Source organism: Aquarana catesbeiana, linkage group LG13, assembly GCF_042186555.1.
Source record: "Aquarana catesbeiana isolate 2022-GZ linkage group LG13, ASM4218655v1, whole genome shotgun sequence".
Lineage (NCBI taxonomy): Eukaryota > Metazoa > Chordata > Amphibia > Anura > Ranidae > Aquarana > Aquarana catesbeiana.
In genome coordinates, this window is record NC_133336.1 from 124,287,434 (window position 1) to 124,301,418 (window position 13,985).

The following is a 13,985-nucleotide window of genomic DNA, read 5'->3' on the forward strand; positions in this document are numbered from 1 at the left end:
TGTTCCCAGAAAAGTAATAGAGAGGAAATCTTCCAATGGAGGCACTAGTTCTTCTTCTTTTAATACAAAATATCTTTAAACACACATAATAATACCCTTCTTCCACCAATAAAAAATAAGTTGTGTGTTTTTTTTTTTTTTTTTTTTTAATTGACGGAAGAAGGGTATTTATATATGTGTAATTTTCATTCCTATTTTCGTTCAATATTTTACATTTACAAAGATCTTTTGTATTTGCTTCATTTGACTTTGTTCTTTTTGATACTTCATGTGTGTCCTGTGGAAGCAGATTTCTTTTGACTGGTATTCCTGTCACCTATTTTCTTTTGTATTAATACATGCCGCAGGGACCTCACTGACTTCGTGAGTTGGCATATTTCTACATAGTTACATAGTAGGCGAGGTTGAAAAGACACAAGTCCATTAAGTCCAACCTATGTATGTGATTTTATGTCAGTATTACATTGTCTATCCCTGTATGTTGTGGTCGTTCAGGTGCTTATCTAATAGTTTTTTGAAAATATCGATGCTCCCTGCTGAAACCACTGCCTGTGGAAGAGAATTCCACATCCTTACTGCTCTTACAGTAAAGAACCCTCTACGCAGTTTAACGTTAAATCGATTTTCTTATTTTAGTGAATGGCCGCATGTCTTATTAAATTTCCTTTCGCAGAAACGTTTTATCCCTATTGTGGGGTAACCAGTATGGTATTTGTACATTAAAATCATATCCCCTCTCAGGCGTCTCTTCTCCAGAAAGATTAAGCTCAGTGCTCGTAACCTTTCCTCATAACTAATGTCCTCCAGTCCCTTTTATTAGTTTTGTTGCCCTTCTCTGCACTCTCTCCAGTTCCAGCCCATTCTTTCAGAGGACTGGTGCCCAGAACTGGATGGCATACTCCAGGTGCGGCCAGACCAGAGTCTTGTAGTGTGGGAGAATTATTGTTTTATCTCTGGAGTTAATCCCCTTTTTAATGCATGCCAATATCCTGTTTACTTTGCTTGCAGCAGCTTAGATGCCATTGCTGAGCCTGTCATCTACCAGGACCCCCAGGTCCTTTTCCATCCTAGATTCCCCCAGAGGTTCTCCCCCCAGTGAGTAGATTGTATTCATATTTTTGCCACCCAAATGCATTATTTTACATTTTTCTACATTAAACCTCATTTGCCATGTAGTTGCCTACCCCATTGATTTTGTTCAGATCTTCTTGCAAGGTTTCCACATCCTGCAGTGAAGTTATTGCCCTGCTTAGCTTAGTATCCGCAAATACTGAGATTTAGCTGTTTATCCCATCCTCCATGTCGTTTATGAATAAATTAAATACAATTGGTCCCAGGACAGAACCCTGGTGGACCCCACTTTCCACCCCCTGGACCATTCTGAGTACTCCCCATTTATCACTACCCTCTGAACTCACCCCTGTAGCCAGTTTTCAATCCATGTACAGTAAAAGTTTATGGGGAACTGTGTCAAATGCTTTTGCAAAATCCAGATACACCATGTCTACGGGCCTTCCTTTATCTAGATGGCAACTCACCTCCTCATAGAAGGTAATAAATTGGTTTGGCAAGATTGCTTCTTCATGAATCCATACTGATTACTGCTGATACTGTTCTCATTACTAAACTCTTGTATAATAGTCCCTTATCATCCCCTCCAAGAACTTGCATACAATTGATGTTAGGCTAACTGGTCTGTAATTTCCAGGGATGTATCTTGGCCCTTTTTTTAATATTGGTGCTACATTGGCTTTTCTTCAATCAGCTGGTACCATTCCAGTCAGTAGACTGTTCGTAAAAATTAGGAACAATGGTCTGGCAGTTACTTGACTGAGTTCTTTAAGGATCCTTGGGTGCCACTCATCTGGTCCCGGTGACTTATTCGTTTTTCAAGTCTATTTCTAATTCTGTCTTCTCTTAGCCATGAGGGTGCTTCCTGTGACGTGCATGAGGCTAAACATTGCAGTTTTGGTTACTGAAGCCCCCCGATTCCCTCGTGAAGACTAATGAGAAGAATACATTCAGTACCTTTGCCATCTCTCTATCCTTAGTAACCAGATTCCCTTCATCATTCTTTGTGGGACCAATATGATCTGACCTCCCTTTCTTACTATTTATGTACTTAAAGAATTTCTTGGGATTTTTTTTACTCTCCTCCGCTATGTTTCTTTCGTGTTCTATGTTAGCCACCCTGATTGCACCCTTACATTTCTTGTTGCATTCTTTGTAAAGTTGAAATGCTGATAATGATCCCTCAGCCTTGTATTTTTTTTTTTTTTTTTAAGGCTTTCTCCTTTGCTTTTATATGCATTCTTACATTGGAGTTAAACCACCCAGGATTTTTATTAGCTCTTTTAAATTTCTTTCTCATTGGGATGCTCTGGCTAATACCCTTGTTTAATATGCTCTTAAAGCATACCCATTTTTCCTCCGTGTTCTTTGTTCCTAAGATTTTATCCCATTTAGTATCTTCTAGCAAGGATCGTAGTTTAGGGAAGTTGGCTCTTTTGAAATTCACTGTCTTTGTATTCCCCTTATGTTTCCTATTTGTGTGATTTATACTGAAACTAATTGACCTGTGATCGTTGTTTAATAAATTGTCCTGTATTTCCACATCCGTGATCAGGTCTGTATTGGTAATCAGTAGGTCTAGTAACGCTTTGTTCCTAGTTGGTGCATTTACCATCTGACCTATGAAATTGTCCTGCAAGACATTTAGGAACTGGCGAGCCCTAGATGAATGCGCGATTCCTTCCACCCAGTCTATGTCTGGATAATCCCCCATTATAATGACACTTCCCATCCTTACCGCTAATCCAAATTGTGATAGGTCTGCCTCCTCCCTCTGGTTAGGGGGCCTATAGCATACTCCCAGTTTTACTTTTCCCTTAGTTTCCTCCGTTTTGTAGCTCTACCCATAAGGATTCCACCTCCTCCTTTGCTCCCTTAGTGATGTCGTCTCTCACATTCACTTGTACATCATTTTTGATATACGGGCATACCCCTCCCCCTTTTTTACCCTCTCTATCCCTGCGCTATAGGGATTAACCCTGAATAGTTGCCAGCCAATCTACGGTTTACACCATTTTACCTGTTAGCAATAAAAACTGACGGGGGTTCTAAATCTTCTCTACTGTATCCATCTCACTGGATCACATCATGAGATAAAATACCACATGGTTTCATGAGATAAATACTGCATATTTCCAAAAAATACTGCGTGCAGTATTTTAAAAGCATTTTTTAGAGAATGACATTTGTTTGGGAAAAAAACATTATGCTGTATTTTAATGCATTTCATGAATGGATACCCTTATGTTTATAGAAACTTCATGTGTAACGTGGATAATCCACCCAAAAAATAGTGCTGATAAAAATAGATCTATATAAAAAAAAAATCTATACTTTGATGAAAACTGTAAATGTGATGGTGCTGCAACTTAAAAAAAACAAATATTCAGCTCAAAAACGTGTATAACATAAAATTAGATGCGCAACCAAACAATGTGCAAACAAATATGTGCAAAGTAAATATATCATCAACATGTGTTAATTAATGAATGAAAAATGTCCATAGTGAATGACATTCAGTATAACTCCATTGGGAGTAAGTCCTTCGGTAGGAAGGCAGATAGTTCTTTTCACTGTATACTCCCACAAGACAGCCAAGGAAAAATGAAATGCCAGAGGGCCGCTTACCAGATCTGTAGGATCTCTATTACGGAGATCTTGTGGGCACATACAGGAGGGATCACTCAGGCAGGGGCGGTAAATTCACACATCCATCTGGATCCTCTCCTCCACTGGCAATTCTAAATGCTACAATGCTCTCCGTAGGACCTGTATCAGGGTAGGTGCACTCGTGGGGTATATTCTAAAAGTAAGAGAAAGGGCTTCATAGTGCAGTAGGTTTAAAATCAATTTCCATGTGATGGGCAACTGACAATGTTTATGCCTAGTATGGAGAAACGCTGCATCGGGTGGAGCTATAGGACCTAACGTCACCACGCACCAGCTGGCTGGCCTGACCAGCGGCTGTGTATTTCGTTTGAATTGTCTGCAATCGCTTTTTAAGATGTCAGTTGCCCATCATATGGAAAAAAGGAACCTCGGATTTTAAAACCTACTGCACTATGAAGCCCTTTCTCCCTTTTTTTTTTTTTTTTTTTTTTTTTAGTATACCCCACGAGTGCACCTACCCTGATAGGGGTCCTACGGAGAGTATTGCAGCATTTAGAATTGCCGGTGGAGGAGAGGATCCAGATGGATGTGTGAATTTACCGCCCTTGCCTGAGTGATCCCTCCTGAATGTGCCCATAAGATCTCCGTAATAGAGATCCTACAGATCTGGTAAGCGGCCCTCTGGCATTTCATTTTTCCTTGGCTGTTTTTGTGGGAGTATACGGTGAAAAGAACCATCTGCCTTCCTACCGAAGGACTTGCTCCCAATGGAGTTATACTGAATGTCATTCACTATGGACGTTTTTCATTCATTAATTAACACATGTTGATATTTACTTTGCACATATTTGCACATTGTTTGTTTGCGCATCTGCAGTATAGAAACTTCATGACTTGGTGTGAGAAGGGAGTAGATCATAACAGTTTGTAGATATAGGCACAGTGTTAGTAGGGGATAAACGGCATATAAGGATTCACGTTTATGTATTCTTCTCTATTGTTTGATTCTCAGCACGCCGTGCAAGATTAACCCCTCAGTTACTAGTGTACTGAGTGCTCGTAAGCCTAGCAAGGAGGAGGATCCTCTACAGAGACTGCAGAGCAGCACACAAGGGAAAGAGGAGATGGTTATGTACTGTAAAAACAAGGTCTATGCTGGAGTGGAAGAGTTTTCAATCGAGGAAATCCGTGCAGAAATGTACATGGCAAAGGTTCGCAAGAAGAGAGAAGGTAATCCAGTTACACAATGTTATTCTATTTACTGTGTATTTCATAGTAATTATCACAGCCAGTATTAGGTAAATTATTTATGAATGCTGTCAGTTACCAGATTTTACATTACATATCCAAAAACTTTCATACTTCGAGCCACTGACCCAGAACACCCATGATCATGAGGAGTTTTAGTTTCATAGTTACATAGTTAATCAGGTTGAAAAAAAAAGACACATTTCCATCTAGTTCAACCATAAAAATAAATAAAAATTATCATACAATCCCATCAAGTTTCCTCTGACTTCTAGTTGGGTGCTCTTTCTTGGGACAATTACTTAAAGTTCTCAGGCCTCTGCAATAGCCTTGCCAATGCCTTTTGTATTTCTTTCCGTACAGGTTTTCTTTAACAATTAAAGAAGCATCGTAATTAATTGTAATCTCTTTAAGCAGGCTATACTTCATGCAATTTTCTTTTCTTCAATCGCAGGTTGAAGGAAGGAAAATTGCTCGATACCCCCATAAACACAGACAGTGTTGATGGGGGAATCCCTCCCACAGCGTTATTGTGTTCTGGCGGGTAGCCGTCCCAACCGGCAGAATACAGTAATCACTGCTATCGGCTACAGCCACCAGCAGTGATTGGACTAAGAAAACCCGACAGGCTGGTTGTATTGATGTTGATCGATGGACCAACTGCAGTACAACTAGCCTTTCCATAGAAGGATCGTAATTTATCCATTCCTTGCTGAACCAGCTGCATTTCGATCTGTCTATGGCCGGCTTTACACTGCCTATGCAGTCTCTGCCTGGAGGTAATTTTTTTTTTTTTTTTTTCATTTCTTTTTATTTTATTTTTTTTTTTTTATCTGGTATATTAAAAACCTTACCTTGTTACTGTTGTGTCATTATCTAAAAATGTAAGGACAGCCTTTTCTTTCTCGAACATCACGGGACACAGAGCCACAGTAATTACTGATGGGTTATATAGGTATCACTGGTGATTGGACACTGGCACACCCTATCAGGAAGTTCAACCCCCTATATAATCCCTCCCCCTTGCAGGGATACCTCAGTTTTTACGCCAGTGTCTTAGGTGATGGACGTGTAAAGATGTCCTGTGCTGAGCTCCAAAGGGAATATCCTAAGATCCTATACTGGGGCAAGCCAGGCGAACCGGATCCATTCAAAGTGTCTTTTCATGGCCGAATTGAATGGTACCCGGGCCTCGTGTCCGAAGAAACGAGGTTTTACCCGTAATGCTTCTCTTTTTAGAGAGCTGGACCCCGCAGATCAGAAAATGGCTTTAAACTTCCTAATTTCTGGCGAGGTGCTTTACGGTCCCAGAACTGTTGGATCGCCCTACTGATGGGGGCCCCAGTCTCTGACGTTTTTTTCAAACGGAGCCCACCGTGAGAGGTGAAGATTGGGTCTGTGTAAACAGCACCCTGCGGCTGGATAAGGTAAGAGGAGATTCCACAGAATTTTTGAGTTCTAGTGGCTTTTCTCCTTTAAGGTAAATGCATGCTATGCCTATTGTGACCACCGGGGGCTGCCAAGAGCACAAACCTACACATGCTGACTGACTGTCTCAGGTGTTCAGTGCTGATTATGTCCCAGCATCTCAAAGCAGGCTGCAAGCAGGTAAGGTGGAAAGGGGGATTTCTCATGTTTGAATGTTCCCCCCAGGCTAGAGAGGGGCCACAGGGGTCTAGAAAGTGGTTATACCACCCGGGCTCTGCGGCCTAATGGCCACCATCTCTGAAGATAGCCGTTCAGGCAGATCTTGTTACCAGTCTCCCTCCTTCCCCCCCCCCCCATCCCCAGCCTTTTCTCCAGAAGCATGACAGGAGAGTCGGCAGTGCGGGAAGCGCTCGTTTTTTTCAAAACTCGAGGGGGGGGGGGGGGGCGGTAGAGGAGGGGGCGGGATGTCAGCACAGAGTGTTTAGACTCCCACTCAGGCCAGCTGCAGGCTATTAAAGGCACTCTGTACAGGTGCACTCAGCCTTCTGAGAGACACAGAGCTGACGGTCGCATGTAAGGTGGGACACAGGCATTCTCCTAGGCAGCATTTACTGAAGTAACACCAGACTGAGCATTGGGTAGCAAGGCTTTTAGCCAGACTACATCGCTCAGCGGGCAGTGTTCATTTGTATACCTCACACCTTGTTGCTTTGCACTATGGGTAGAAGAGGTTCAAGCACCCCAGGAACCAGAGACACTAGGGGATCTCGTTCAGGTTCTGAGGGCCCCCTGTCGGCAGCATCCTCCCCCCCTAAAGATGGGCCAGGGACGGCTAGCCAGGGAGAGCCATCGGGGTCAGGGGCTACACCTGCTTCTGGCACTTCAGCCCCTCTATATATTACACAAGAGGTTTTTTCCTCAACCATTAATGGTCTAGAGGAAAGATTAATGGCCGTGATTACGTCTTCACTCAGTGAACAAGAAAACGCACTAGGCTTTCCTCTGTTCCCCAAGACCCTCAGACAGAGGAGCTCTGGGATAAAGGAGATGAATCCCTTTCAGAGGATCGGGATGGGATGGATGATTCCTCTTCGGAGGATTCAGGTGGAGAGGGACCCTCTGCGACTTCCCAAGAGGAGAAAGTCTTAGTGCAGATCCTCACTGGATTGGTCCGCTCCACATTTAAGTTGCCCATACCTGAAACTGCTAAAGAATCCTCTTCTGCTTTGGGGTCACTGAAACCTTTCCAAGCAGCACATGCTTTTCCTGTTCATACTTTACTTGAAAAGCTTATTTATTCTGAGTGGGATCACCCAGACAAACGTTTTTTTCCGCCGAGAAAGTTTTCAACACTTTATCCGATGGAAGAAAAGTTTATTAAAATGTGGGGAATACCGGCTATTGATGCCGCCATTTCCTCCGTAAATAATAGCCTGACTTGTCCTGTAGACAATGCTCAGATGCTCAGGGATCCTGTAGATAAAAGGATGGAATCCCTATTGAAGGATGTTTTCTCCTTAGCAGGATCAGTGGCCCAACCTGCAGTAGCAGCGATTGGAGTCTGTCAATACTTAAGAGACCATGTTAAGCAGGTCATCAAAGTATTACCTGAACAGCAGGCCCAGGGGTTTGCTAACCTTCCAGCGGCCTTATGCTTTGTGGTTGACGCCATTAGAGATTCTATCGTGCAAACCTCCCGTCTTTCACTGGGGTTGGTGCATATACGTAGAATCCTATGGTTGAAAAATTGGTCAGCCGAAGCACCATGTAAGAAGCTACTGGCTGGGTTTCCATTTCGTGGTGCAAGGTTGTTTGGAGAGGACTTGGATAACTATATCAAGAGAATCTCTTGTGGGAAAAGCACTCTCTTACCTGTCAAGAAGAAGAGTAAGCGTCCCTCTTTCAAACGGACTCTTTCCCCAGCGCCGGGGGCTTCAGCCTCCAGGCAGTCTCGACGGCCGCCTCCATCGGGGTCCAGAGACGAGTCAACCCCAGGGACAAAAGAAGTCCTGGGGAAAGAAGCCTACTAGGCAAAACACTAAGACCTCTGCATGAGGGGGCGCCCCCGCTCACTCGAGTGGGGGGAAGACTGCGACAGTTCTCAGAGCTCTGGCACGAGGACTTCCAGGACAGATGGGTAGTCTCCACGGTAACCTTAGGGTACAAGCTGGAGTTTCAGGAATTCCCTTCTCCTTGGTTCCTCAGATCAAAGTTCCCAGAGACCCAGAGAAGAAGCAGTCGCTCCTTCTAGCGTTAGAGCGACTTTTGTCGCAGGAGGTCATTATGATAGTTCCCGCAAAGGACCAGGGATTGGGCTTCTATTCCAACCTTTTTACGGTCCAAAAGCCAAATGGGGATGTCAGGCCCATTTTGGACTTAAGGGATCTGAACCGATTCCTAAGGATTCAATCCTTCCGCATGGAATCAATTCGAACAGTAGTTCCCACCCTGCAGGGAGGAGAATTTCTGGCATCAATAGACATCAGAGATGCATATCTGCATGTGCCCATTTTTCCTGCTCATCAGAAGTTTCTGCGCTTCGAGGTAGGAGGGCGCCATTTCCAGTTTGTGGCTCTGCCTTTTGGGATAGCCACTGCACCTCGAGTGTTCACAAAGATCTTGGCTCCTCCTCTGGCCAGATTAAGGGCTCAGGGTATAGCTGTCATAGCATACCTAGACGACCTGCTCTTGATAGACCGGTCGGTAGCCTCTTTGAATGGAAACTTGAGGACCACGGTCAGGTATCTAGAACACCTGGGTTGGATCCTCAACTTAGAAAAGTCTTTCCTAAAACCAGTAAGAAGACTGGAGTATTTAGGTCTGATTATAGATACAAGCCAGGAGAAAATATTTCTACCCCAGGCAAAGATCACTGCTTTGAGAGAGCTGATTCTGACAGTAAGGACCAAGAAGGGTCCCTCAGTCCGCCTTTGTATGAGGCTACTAGGGAAGATGGTGTCTTCATTCGAAGCAGTTCCCTATGCTCAGTTTCACTCAAGAATGCTGCAACACAGTATTCTGTCGACCTGGAACAAGAAGGTTCAGGCATTAGACTTTCCGATGCACCTGTCGCATGCGGTGCGTCAGAGCCTCAATTGGTGGCTCATACCCGAAAACCTGCAGAAGGGGAAATCCTTTCTACCGGTTACCTGGACGGTGGTAACAACAGATGCCAGTCTGTCAGGTTGGGGAGCAGTTCTGGAACAGGCTGCGGTCCAAGGGGTATGGTCCAAGACAGAGAGGACCTTACCCATCAACATTCTGGAGATCCGGGCGATACATCTAGCTCTAAAAGCCTGGACTATCAGGCTACAGGGTTGTCCGGTCAGGATCCAGTCCGACAATGCCACAGCAGTGGCTTATGTCAATCATCAGGGAGGCACCCGGAGCCGAGCTGCTCAAAAAGAGGTGAACCAGATCTTAGTCTGGGCAGAGATGCATGTGCCATGCATATCGGCAGTTTTCATCCCGGGAATAGAAAATTGGCAGGCGGACTATCTAAGTCGCCAGCAGTTACTTCCAGGGGAATGGTCTCTGCATCCCGACGTCTTTTGGGCCATATGCCAAAGATGGGGGGTTCCAGATGTAGATCTCTTTGCATCCCGATTCAACAAAAAGATAGACAGATTTGTGGCAAGGACAAAAGATCCTCTTGCATGCGGGACGGATGCGTTGGTGATTCCGTGGCATCGGTTCTCACTGATTTATGCATTCCCGCCTATTCTGCTACTACCACAACTCCTTCGCAGGATCAGGCAGGAAAGGAAGTCGGTACTTCTGGTGGCCCCCGCTTGGCCCAGAAGGACTTGGTATGCAGAAATAGTAAGGATGACGGTAGGTTCCCCGTGGACACTACCGGAACGCCCAGACCTGTTATCTCAAGGTCCAGTGTTCCATCCTGCCTTACAAACGCTAAATTTGACGGTTTGGCTATTGATACCCACGTTCTGAAGAGTCGTTGGCTCTCAGGTCCTGTCATATCTACCTTGATTAATGCAAGGAAGCCAGCTTCCAGGATGATTTATCATAGTCTGGAAGGCTTATATAACCTGGTGTGAATCCAGAGGTTGGCATCCCAGGAAATATGTCATAGGTAGAATCCTTGATTTTCTACAGATGGGATTAGAGATGAAGCTGGCCTTGAGTACCATCAAGGGCCAGGTCTCTGCTTTATCAGTATTATTTCAGCGGCCACTTGCTTCGCATTCTTTGGTCCGAAACTTTATGCAGGGGGTGATGCGTCTTAATCCTCCGGTTAAAGCGCCCCTAAACCCCTGGGACTTGAATTTGGTCCTGGCTGTGTTACAGAAACGGCCTTTTGAACCAATAAGTCAGATTCCTTTGGTCTTGTTGACAAGGAAATTAATTTTTCTGGTGGCCATCTCTTCTGCTAGAAGAGTATCAGAATTAGCAGCTCTTTCCTGTAAGGAGCCTTATTTGATTATACACAAGGATAGAGTGGTACTACGCCCTCATCCTAGTTTTTTACCAAAGGTGGTTTCTGATTTTCATTTAAACCAAGACATTGTTCTACCTTCCTTTTTTCCAGATCCCTGTTCTCCGGAAGAGAGATCTCTACATTCGTTGGATGTAGTAAGAGCAGTTAAGGCCTATCTAGGGGCAACTACTCAGATCCGCAAGACGGATGTTTTGTTTGTGCTGCCAGAGGGTCCAAATAGAGGACAGGCAGCGTCAAAAGCTACCATTTCTAAATGGATTCGACAGTTGATCATTCAAGCTTACGGTTTGAAACAGAAGATTCCTCAGTTTCAGATCAGGGCACATTCCACAAGGGCTATTGGTGCTTCTTGGGCAGTGCATCACCGAGCCTCTATGGCTCAAATCTGCATGGCCGCAACCTGGTCTTCAGTTCATACATTCACCAGATTCTATCAGGTGGATGTGAGAAGGCATGAGGATATCGCCTTTGGGCGTAGTGTGCTGCAGGCAGCGGTACAGGGTCCTCAGGTCTGATTGCACCCTACTTGGTCGTGGTTCCCCCCCCTCAGGTAGCATTGCTCTGGGACATCCCATCAGTAATTACTGTGGCTCTGCGTCCTGTGATGTTCGAGAAAGAAAATAGGATTTTTTAAAACAGCTTACCTGTAAAATCCTTTTCTTGCGAAGGACATCACGGGACACAGAGGTCCCACCCCTCTTCTAATACACTATATTGCTTGGCTACAAAACTGAGGTATCCCTGCAAGGGGGAGGGATTATATAGGGGGTTGAACTTCCTGATAGGGTGTGCCAGTGTCCAATCACCAGTGATACCTATATAACCCATCAGTAATTACTGTGGCTCTGTGTCCCGTGATGTCCTTCGAAAGAAAAGGATTTTACAGGTAAGCTGTTTTAAAAAATCCTATTTTTTGTTCCTCTTATCTCACTGTGGACTTTGGTCAGAACTTGCAAAAAAACCTAATGATCTCCTAGACCCAATAACAAAGATTAAATATATTGCTGCTTACTAGTTCGAAGATTTTTAATTTTTTTTTTGTATTGTTCAGGCTAAAACATTTTCCCCAAGTACAGAAAATATCTGTTGATCTTGCCGGGATCAGTGTCCTTATCAATGCCTGTAAGCTGAAATGAAACCCAAAGATGTTATCATTCTGTAAATTGCTAATGTGCTCATCTCCTCATTATGGAAATAAAGAGAGGAACACGTGTGTGAAATCCAGCCAGGGCTCCCTCCTATAGATATAGTGGAGTCAGCATAGGTACCACTAGACAGGAAGCCGGTTATTCATAGGAACAAAAAGGGGGGAAAAAAGTTTGAAAAAGAGAAAAATAATGCAGCCACGTCATCTAAGGACTAGTAAGCTGCAATATATTATGTTTTAGTTTTGGGGGTTTAAGGCTCACTACCACCTGCCTCCTTGAGAATTTTTCAAGCAGCTGATTAAAGTGCCGGGGGAGCAAAGGGAAGGTGAGGGTATATGGGAGAGAGGGCATTTAGGAAAACTTGTTGTTTTGCCCTACATATGAAAAATATAGATTTGCTTTAAGGCGGAGGTTTGGCATCCCTGTCGACCGCAGCTGTCTGACAGGTAGATTGCGACTGCTGGACTGCCAGCACCTGACTGCGCCTGCCAGCTCTCAGATCACAGAGGCATCTATAACAGACAAGAAAAGTACTAAGGGGTGGGCTGGGCCAGGCAGAAACAGGAGAGCCAACGCCAGTTAGTGAGCAATGCAAGCTCCCCTCTAGCTAGCACTGCAAAGCAGCAACACTTAGTTTAGTTGATTCAATAAAAAAAAAAGAGGGCTTTTCCTCCAACAGTCAATCTGTCACTGAATTTTACTTGAGGGATAAAACCTTTTGTTACGGACAGTGCCGATACTTTTGTTTCAGTTTTGATAAATCATTGCCATGTCTTCTTAGTCTTTGTGATGATCTGTGCCTTACTCTGACACCTTCCTAAACCTGTCTGTCCTGTGACAACATTGCTTTTGCATTGATTTTGCAGAAGATCTTCTAGCCAGTGCTCTACGTCGACATGAGATGGAGAGGCAAATTGAAGAGTTGGAGAAGAGGCTAAAAGGATCATGCACTGAAAACCAGAAACAAGTGGGCATGGAGGTAGGATAGAAGCGCCATTACCAAGGCTGATCTGTGCTTCAACTTTAACTTTGTTGCACGATCTAAACAATCTCAACCTTGTCTTCACTATACTCAGACTTCCAGGCCTAACTTCAGACTGGTGTCTCAGTATAATGTCCTCCAGTTCTACTTATTTAGCGTTCTCTGTGCTTCCTAACCAAATTAAAACATGATAAATATGTTTCATTTTGTCTTTAATATGTGTGCAATTTGCTGTATGACTTCTCAGCACTTTTTCTCTACATTTAATTTGCATATCAGGCTATGCTCTTTGAATGTGAAAATCTCCTTCTGAAAATGCTAGTGGTCTTTGACTTTAGTTCTTGGTTCACTGATCCAAAACAAACCTGGAAATCAGGGATGCCATAGTGAAGTTAGAATCCTTTTATGTGCATTTGTTATCTAGGTTAGTCACTCAGAAATGACTGAAGCCATTGATTCATCATGGCTGTTGGACAGCTATAATTCTCATGAGAGGCCAGCAAAGGCAACCTACATAGTACCTGAAAAACCCAAACACAGAAAATTCAAATATTTGTGTTACATTTTTTCATAAAGAACATGTATAGATTTCTTAGTGATAGAATTGTACTCAGGTGATTGTCAACTCCTGTCCTGAAAATTCAAATTAATCCAAATTAAAAAGGTTCTGGACTATATTGCACACCCATGAGCTTTTTTGACTTTTAATGAGATGAAATGCCTTTTATTCTGGAAATGTTATCAATAGGCAAATCTTATCCTCATATTTATCAGTGGTTCCAAATTAAATAACTACTACTCCAGTAGGGAACAGACACAAAGATACTCAGCATTTTTTCAAATAACTGTTCTGTGTGTCTGTGTGAAAACATTATTAGTGTAGTGGGCACAATGAGTGCAGTGTGCAATACATAGACAAAGCATACAAAATAGAATACAATTCTATACAGATTTTACAATTTCTTTAAAGAGGAGGAGGGGAGGGGAGAGTCAGCAGCTACAAATACTGTAGCTGCTGACTTTTAATATAAGGATGCTT

At 43.6% G+C, this 13,985-nt stretch overlaps 1 protein-coding gene across 1 annotated transcript in view; it reads left to right on the forward strand.

Annotated features, from left to right (window-relative positions):
• The window catches only part of BUB1B (BUB1 mitotic checkpoint serine/threonine kinase B), a 108,807-nt gene that overhangs the window by 39,435 nt on the left and 55,387 nt on the right, over nucleotides 1-13,985 (forward strand). Inside the window, 2 exon segments of the mRNA XM_073610189.1 lie at nucleotides 4,694-4,911; nucleotides 12,831-12,943. Of these exon segments, the coding sequence (XP_073466290.1) occupies nucleotides 4,694-4,911; nucleotides 12,831-12,943 (331 nt within the window).